The sequence below is a fragment of the Zea mays genome, chromosome 7 (assembly GCF_902167145.1).
Source record: "Zea mays cultivar B73 chromosome 7, Zm-B73-REFERENCE-NAM-5.0, whole genome shotgun sequence".
NCBI classification, from domain to species: domain Eukaryota; kingdom Viridiplantae; phylum Streptophyta; class Magnoliopsida; order Poales; family Poaceae; genus Zea; species Zea mays.
Genome location: NC_050102.1, coordinates 22192082 through 22201754, shown reverse-complemented (window position 1 = coordinate 22201754; position 9673 = coordinate 22192082). Strand labels below are relative to the sequence as shown.

General features: G+C 42.6%; 1 protein-coding gene across 1 annotated transcript; it reads left to right on the top strand.

The window, feature by feature from the left end:
* Nucleotides 1-229: 229 nt before the first annotated feature.
* Nucleotides 230-1882, top strand: LOC100193415 (uncharacterized). Its single transcript, NM_001138538.1, is given in 3 exon segments — nucleotides 230-678; nucleotides 809-942; nucleotides 1072-1882. Coding segments are annotated over 3 exon segments (1134 nt in total). The 5' UTR covers nucleotides 230-321; the 3' UTR covers nucleotides 1715-1882.
* The last annotated feature ends 7791 nt before the right edge of the window (nucleotides 1883-9673 follow it).

Sequence of the window (9673 nt, the reverse complement as noted above, 5' to 3'; positions counted from 1 at the left end):
TATAAACTATTTTATTTTTCTCCACACGTAATTTTCACTCTACTCATATTAAAAAAAATCTATAGATGACACTGATACAGTCTAGCCCAAATTGCTTAACAACATAGGCCCAATCAGCCGACACAATTGGCCCGAGGCTACCGGAGCCCACACGTGTCCTCAGTCCTCACCAACGGCTCTTTCTCTCTCTCTCCCCCTTCTCCTTCTCCCTTCTCCCGTCTGCATTCCCAACGGTCAAATCATCCCCGTCTCTCTCTTGAAAAAAAATCTCCCGGAACCAATCACAATCACAAACGCAGGCGCAGGGAGGCGAGTGCGGGCATGGCCAGGAGGGGAGCGGCGGCGAAGGGAACCTGGAGGCCGAGGAGGAAACCCTCGCGCGCGCAAGCGGATGTCGACGGCGACGCGGTACACCGCGGCGCCGAAGGCGGGCGCCCTCCGCCAAAGGGACACACAACTGCCACCGGCAGCGGCGGGTTTTTCTGCTGCTACCTGCTCCGGTCCCTCTGCCCGCGCAGCAAGGGCCGCACCTACATCGGCTTCACGGTGAACCCGCGCCGCCGGATCCGGCAACACAACGGCGAGATCGTCAGCGGCGCGTGGCGGACCCGGCGCGGCCGGCCCTGGGAGATGGTGCTCTGCATCTACGGCTTCCCCTCCAACGTCGCCGCCCTCCAGGTACGCCGCGGCTCCTCGACCCCAGCTCGCCCGGTCTTGGCCTCTGCCTTTTCGAACAGAAATCTTGCTGTTTAGTCTCGCTGATCTGAATTCTGAAAAGCACTACTGTTTCTTGGCGTGCGCTCTGCAGTTCGAGTGGGCGTGGCAGCACCCGACGGAGTCCCTCGCCGTGCGCAAGGCCGCCGCCGAGTTCAAGTCGCTCGGCGGCATCGGCAACAAGGTCAAGCTTGCGTACACCATGCTCAACCTCCCCTCATGGGAAAGGTAAGCAAAAGCCGCCCCCTTTGCCTCTCCCCTCCTTCGATCTCCGTCCCTGTGTCTGCATTTCTTGGCTATTCGTTCATGATAGTCTTGTTATACTGATGTGGATTGTGTGTGATGTTGTGTCGTCAGTCTGAACCTGACGGTGAACTTCTTCTCCTCGAAGAACACCAAGTTCACCACCGGCTGCCCGTCGCTGCCGAGCCAGATGAAGGCTGTCGTGTGCGGTATGGAGGATCTGCAGTGCCAGCCCGACGGCCCGTCATCCGAGGAGGATGACAATGACATCCGCGACGAGTCCCAAGATAATGGGGAAGAACCGCCTGACTCGCCTATCCGAGATGGATTTTCATATTCTGACTACTGTTTCCAGCAACCGTCCTCTGATCAAGCGCAGCCGATGGACGAGCAAACCATAAGTGCAGGTTCTGGTGTCGAGGATGACTTTGTTGACGAGTTCGCTTCTTCGATGGAAAGGAGCGAAATCCTTGGCACAAGAAGAGGACTGAACGGACCAAGAACATCGCCTCTATGTTCCTTGGGCGCGTGCAGCAACGATGACGGATTGGAAGAAGAGGCAGGACTGATGTCTCCATTATTGATGCCCAATGCTAGCTCAGATGCTGGTGACGGCCGCCATATCCTCAACGGAAACCACGTGGTGGACTTGGTTACCCCGACTCCACTAGGCCGGCTCCGGAGAAGAGACTGTATTTCCAGCATCTGTCCAAAGATCATTGATCTGACGTCCTCGCCTATTGTCATTCAGTTGTAGTGTCTTGTATTAGACTGACTTCATCAGGTCCTCTAAACGATCATGTACTCTAAATTATAGAGGACACCATCATCCTCTACTTCATCCAGCAGTATTCTTTAAACTGTCCTCTAAATTTAGAGGACACTGCTAGATCATCGATATATATAGTTTCTCTATTCTCTCCTGTATCCATTTGAATACTTTAAACAACTAGTTTAGCAAAATTAAAATATGTACAATACATTTGAGAGTATGACAAATACGTATGTACAAAAAATAAAAAATGTCTCTAATATAATTATTTGTGTATAGATAATGTGATTTAGAGGATTTTGTTGGAAAGGAATGAGATATAGATAATGAAATCTTTTGGAGGAGACTGAAAATAACAGATATAGATGATATATATAGAGGACGTTGCTGGAGACAGTCTTAGCGACACTTTTCAGTGTCATACCATGTATAAGTTAAAGAGTATAAGACAGATAAACATAGGAACATGGACATTCTTGTGTTACAAGCTTTCAAATAGTATTTCTATTAAGCAAGGCATTAGGCATATGAATGGGTGTGGCACTGCAATTGCTAGTTCTCTTCTTTTTAACGAAGCATTGCTGTTTTCTTGAAAGGAGGCTACCATGAGTACATGTTTCTTAGTGTTGTTAATAGAGATTGTACCGAATTATGATTTTTTTCTGTGACATGATGTTTTTCGCCTTTTCAGTTCATTTTGTTTCTGGTGAAACCTACACAGATACATCTGGTGAAAGAAGGCTACCATGAGTACATCAACTTTTTTGCACCAGAGGTCGACTTCTCTTTTTTTCCATGGTTAAAACTCTATTGCATAAGAGCATCTCCAAGAAATAACGCAAAAGCTTCCCAAAAACAATTTTTGACAGCGAAACATCGTTTCCATTTACTCCAACAGGCTCTCCTTCCTTCCCCACATATTTCGGCGCATATTTCGGCGCCACGCAAACCAGGGACCGCAGATATGTGCGAGTGGGATCTCCCCATAAATCGCTTGTGCGTGTGCATCCTTGTGAGTGCCCGCGTTTCCTAGTCGTGCGCGCGCTTTTTTCCTTGGCTGCGGGAAGCTGTGAAGCGTTCGTGGAGGGGGAGTTTTCTGCAGAGGCGGCGGAGGTGGTGGTGGCGGAGACGGCTGGATCTCGTGATGCAGCCAGGAGGCGTGGATAGTGAAGCGATGCGGGATGTCCTATCCATCGGCGGAAGGAGCCACCCATGGCAGCTGGTCGGCGACGATGGCCACCACCGCGACGGAGGAGGCGCATAGCGAGGTACAATCCAAGGTGGGGGAGGTCCACACCCTCCGGTTCTTGGACGTGCGACATTTGACATTGATCCATTACCATCAACCTTCTTTGGATCCAGCGAAGGAATCTATTCCTCATTCGACCTGGGCGCAAACGGTATGAACATTGGTCTGTTAATTCAAGCTGTGATAATCTATATGGTGATTGTGAATTCATTTTGTGTTAATTGAGTTGTTCTTGACTGAATTATTAGTTGGCTTCATCATAAAAAACTAGGTCAGTACCCGTGCGTTGCAACGGGAACATATAATATCATGATAACTTATATACAAAATGTGTCTTATATTGTTATAAGAAAATATTTCATAATCCATTTGTGATCCTAGCCATACATAAATTTTGTTATTTTAATTTAGTTGTTTCACTACTACATTGCAACCATCAGTATCATGCAGACTTCGATATATGTCATGATTTGCATGGTCTCATTATTGGAGAGCACGTGCCACACCTGTCGGTAGAAGTTCCGTCGTACATCGTTAGTCATCAGGCACGCACCACCATACACGCTTGCTTAAACAAAAAAATGCAAGTGTGTGTTTGCGAAGAGAATTAAAGGCAGACCGGCACAAAAGGTACCCCGACGATGGCGAGTGATCATTGTTGTCGGTCCACCTCTGCTCACCTCCGGTGTCGAGATGACGCCACAATCCTTGATATAATAGTCGTCGAACGCGCGCGATATGGTGAGTACCGATCACTCTTGGCTGGGCTGCCAAATGAAGTGCACCCCGGGCTCATCAGCGAGGTAGTACACCTGGTCGTTGCACCACCGGATGTGCTACTCCTCTACATACATCTTGTTCGAGGACACTCACACAACAACAACAATGGTCATCATTCCAGCGCACAAGAATTCATGGTCGGTCAGTAGCGACTTACGTGGCAGGTTAGGCTTCAGGTGGATGATGAGCTAGACGGCGTGATGGCGTCGTCGTAGGTTGCGATGCCCAGAACAACCCGAGAGTCGTCGACATTGGCGACGACCATGAGGTCCCCATGTTTGACGATGGACAGCGCGGTGCAGTCGCTCTGGACCACGTCCAAGCGGCGGCTGCGCCGGAGCTTGCCGTACACAGCGGCGCATGGGCCATGTAGGACTGCTTCCAGAGTTCGAACTGGCAGTCGCCAAGTTTCTTCTCGTCGTCGGTGAGCGACGCCAACGCGAGCGCCTCGTGCTAGTGGTGTTTGTTCGGGGTTTCCAAGTAAGAAACATGGATTCATCTTTGGCATTGGTTTATGAAAATGATTTATAAGTTAGATCCATGGAAAAATATTATGGAGAATAAATGTTACACATGCAAAAAAAGTATTTAAGTTGAAAACATTATTCAAACAAAAGAAATTGCATGCAAGGCTCTTCTTTAAATACTACTCCCTCAATCCAAAAATATAATTTAATAATCTCAGTGATACTTATCTACTACTACACATTGTGCAAGGGTAGCAGGTGGGCTTCGGGAGAGATGTATTATATGTTTTTACTATAATAGATGTAGACATAAACACACATGTGGTGTAGTGGTAGCTACAAACACATTTATTTGAGAGGTCGCGGGTTTGAATCCCCTTAGAGCCTGTTTTTTTAATTTAATTTTAGCTAGGCGTGGGATGCACGTGGGAATGGGAATAGGCTTTGTGGGAGGGGGAATGAGAAAAACACGTGATAGCCGGGAATGGAAATGTGAATGGGCTTTGCAGAGAGGGGGAATGAGAAAGACAGGCAGCTGGGAATGGGAATGAGCTTTGCAGTGAGGGGGAATGAGAAAGACAGGCAGCTGGGAATGGGAATGGGCTTTGCAGTGAGGGAATGAGAAAGACAGGCAGCTGGGAATGGGAATGGGCTTTGCAGTGAGGACGGAATGAGAATGGCAGAACATGGAATGGGGCAGCCTACCCCTTACCGTCTTAATAGGTAGTAGAGATTTGTCGATTGTTCATGCTTCAATTTTTAGTTGACTGAATGTATAGAATAAAGTATATTATGTCAATGGTGGACTGATAGTACTTGAATTGAACCAATGAGGCACAATATTTACCCATTCTAAATGGAGCAGAGCAACACGTGGTCTTGCAAATCTCATATGTAGCTTATGCCTGTTGATTACTACTATTTTAGCCATATCTAGTATTTGAGTGACACTGTCAGCAACGTTTAGTATCAAGAGGAAGCAGGATGATAGTTTGGCGGCTGCTATGGCAAACGCTAACCTCTTTCTCGATAGATTTTACAAGAACCATGTCCTTTGGGATGAGTTTTCAATCTATAGCCATTTTTATTTCATATAAATTCTTTTTTGCACAAAATATTCATCATGTTGTTCTACCCCTTTCCATAAGCGTTCAAACAATGTACGACTCATTCGAAACCTGCATTTAAAGATTAATAAGACACATGCATACACTATTTTAAAAAAATACAAAAAATTATATGTAATATATACATACCGACGTCAGAAATAGCAATGACCATATATAGGATTCTCTGAAAAATAATCTTAATATAGTCTATGATGCCCTGCTATTATGTCTCGCCGAAGGACTTGATGCCCTTGAATAGAACCACGATATTTCTTTTCATCATCGGATTCATTCGCATTCATGGCCACATGCGTTACGGCGAGAAAAAAAATCATCTTCCTCATCTGATGACGATTCTAATACTAATTGTATTGAAAGGCTTAGTCGAGTCATAACCAATCTAATTAAAGATGTCAAACAATCTATTTTGTTCATAAAATTTCTGATTATGGTCAAGCTAAGATGCAAAAAGCTACATCACGGTGGGGAGAAAAAAATCATACTTGAAAACTTGCTGTCATAATGAGACGATTTGTCGATCTCCTCCTGTGCGTGGCGACCGAGTACGGCTCCCAAAGAGTTGCAACGTAAAAGTAAAAGTGAACGGTATGTATTAAATGGGCTGCGATTTAGGGAAAATGGGTATGTATTAAATGGGCTGCGATTTAGGGAAAATGGGCCTGCGATTTTTAAAAGTTAGCTCAGTTTCATTTTCGGTTTTTTATTTTGAGGGAACTGTTGGAGTTAGGGATGACAATCGGGTGGGTAGTACGCGGATATATAGTTCGCGAATCCATACCCACGAGACAAAACTCAACTCATATCCGTACCCATAAACGTTCATGGTTATGGATCTCTACTCATACCAGTACCCACCGGGTATCCGCTATCCGGCGGATACCCGCCCGCCCACTACAATTTTATCATTCAACATCAAACAACAATTTTATCACATTTCAAAAACAATTATCATTCCATCATCATCAAATGATAATTTCAGCATCAATCAACATGTCATAGATAAAAATTGAAAAATTAGAATTTAGGATAATATATTAAATCTAGATAGCCCACCTGTCAGATATCTATTGGGTAACGAGTATGGATACTGGATATCCATACCCGCGAAAAAATTATCCGTGGATACCTTATTATATCCATAACCGTACCCGCGAGTACCAAATTCCACCATACTCATATCCAATGGATAACTATCCGCGGTTATTTACCCATATCTATTACCATCCCTAGTTGGAGTTACCATTTGTTTCACCCCTACAAAACTTTCAATATGCCCTCTATATTCAGTTTTTGGGGATTTTTTTTTGCGTTTCCTCTTGGAGAGATGCTCTTAACAAACAGGTTCCGGTACATTACATATCGGCATATTGAGCTAATACATAGCACGAGTGGCAACGAGATTGGAATATTAGCATGTATATATTGTCTCTTTTACAAGTGTATCAGTTGCCTTGTTTGATGCTCTGCCAATCTTGATAGCACACAGGCTTCTCGTTTGAGTGATTGCTTGGAGTAGAGGTCATAGCGCCCAGTGACCCGGGTGAGTGCGAGGCGAAGCAGCACAAAACACATCGGCCAGCAAAGAACAACACTAACAGAGTATTTTTGTCCCAAGCAAGTTAGGATAAATTAGAGTTGAAACCCAAGAGAAAGCAGGTTAAAGTTTAGATACATAGATAGCTATTTTTTATGTACTCCAATTTAAGGCGGAATCTTTTGTTGTACTCCTATTTCATCCTGTTAAACGTCAAAAGTGACCGGCGGATAGTCCGCCGTATCGGCACGGACCGTCCACGCATGCATATAAATCAAATCAGTTATGGTTCCGGATTTATTGCAGTATTTGTTAGCTAAATCTGTGAGATTAACTCGACAACCGACTTATAATGGGTTCATACCCCCTTATATAGATGAAGGGTTACGACCGTTTAAACCCCTACAATAGATTCAATCAATTTTACTTATTATTTTTACCTTAAACATTAGGAGTAGTCATGGTTTAGTCTTACTCTATCTCGAATCTTCACATCTCTTCGACTCTGCGTCGACTAGAGGCGTCTTGGGTGGTCTGCTAATTATTCGGTCGGACGGTCTTGGCTAATTATCCTTTCAGCTAGACCAAATGGTATGGATATTATCCGAGCATCCGACCATCCGAATAGGCTAATTATTCGGTCGGATAGTTTTTTTCAATATCCATAGCATATTCGGATTTTTGGATTCGGATCCGGATAGTATAGTTCGAATATCGGATATGAATATGGGATGATTGGTATCCGTCAGATTTCGAATATCTCGATAAATTTTCGGATATATCTTTTCGGATAAATTAGAGTTGAAACCCAAGAGAAAGCAGGTTAAAGTTTAGATACATAGATAGCTATTTTCGATGTACTCCAATTTAAGGTTGAATCTTTTGTTGTACTCCTATTTCATCCTGTTAAACGTCAAAAGTGACTGGCGGACAGTCCGCCGTATCGGCACGGACCGTCCACGCGTGCATATAAATCAGAATCGGTTATGGTTCCGGATTTATTGCAGGATTTGTTAGCTAAACCTGTGAGATTAACTCGACAACCAACTTATAATGGGTTCAGACCCCCCTTATATAGATGAAGGGTTACGACCGATTAAACCCCTACAATAGATTCAATCAATTTTACTTATCATTTTTACCTTAAACATTAGAAGTAGCCATGGTTTAGTCTTCCTCTATCTCGAATCTTCACATCTCTTCAGCTCTACGTTGGCTAGAGGTGTCTTGGGTGGTCTGCTAATTATTCGGTCGGACGGTCCGAAGAGGCTAATTATTCGGTCGGATAGTTTTTTCAATATCCATAGCATATTCGGATTTTCGGATTCGGATCCGGATACTATAGTTCGAATATCGGATATGAATATGGGATGATTGGTATCTGTCAGATTTCGAATATCTCGATAAATTTTCGGATATATCTTTTCGATATCCTGATATCTTTTCGGATACATCTCCCCGGATATCAGGATAGAGCTATGTGCATTTTGATGAAATTTTACGGAGGCGCCGCATATGTCCATATATAATCCTAAAAAATATTTGGACCATAAAATCTACAGGATGCCATCATTTCTTCTATTTCACTTTAACTTATTGCGCAAGTTACATCACTCTAAGTATCCAAGTTTCAACATAATCAATACTTCACTTTATCATTTTCATATGGGACTTGAGTTTATCTTATTATAGAATGTTTATTAGTCTTGGTAACTTATTTGCATTTTTTATTCGACGCTAAAATATTTTACGAAATTATTTGTCTTTTTATGTTTTCTGCAGAAAGAAATTAATAGTACACAAATGGCCTTAGAAATTCACGAAATTTTACAGAGGCGTGACATATGTCCACATATAATCCTAAAAATGTTTGGACCATAAAATCTACAAGATGTCATCATTTCTTGTATCTCACTTTCACTTGTTGCATAAGTTACACATGAAATCACTCTAAGTATTCAAGTTTCAACATAATCAATACTTCACTTTATCATTTTGGTATGAGAACTTGAGGTTATCTTCTTATAGAATGTTTATTACTCTTGGTAACTTATTTGTATTTTTTGGTGGACACTAGAATATTTTATGAACTTATTGTATTTTAACGATTTTCTGTAGGAAAAATAATACACAAATAGCCTTAGAAATTCATAAAATTTTACAGAGGCACAACATATATCCACATAAAATTCTAAAATATTATATTCAAGGAGTTGCTAAATGATTACAACAACTGTGATATGTGTGAAATGGTGTCTTAGGCTACCTCCAACAAGAAACCCTAAAAGGTCCTCTACCCTAAATATAGAGTATCAAATGGTCCTCTATGCTCTCCAGCAGTGTCCTCTAAACGGTCCTCTAAATTTAGAGGACGCTGCTGGATTCTCTATATATAGAGTTTCTCTAAACGGTCCTCTATCCATTTCAATACTTTAAATAATCGGTTTAGCAAAACTAAAATATGTACAATACATTTTAGAGTATGACAAATATGTATGTACAAAAAATAAAAATAAAAAAATATCTCTAATATAGGTATTTGAATATAGAGGATGTGATTTAGAGGACGTTGTTGGAGAGGAAGAAGATATAGATGATAGAATCTTTTAGAGGAGACTGTAAAGGACGGATATAGAGGATGAATATAGAGGACGTTGTTGGAGACAGCCTTACATGGTATCCTACAAAAAATTCGTTACCAACGCTATCCTTGTCTGATTAGTTCTGTATTCGATACTCGACTATCCGTATTTGCATCCAAAAACATATGTATTTGTATTTGTA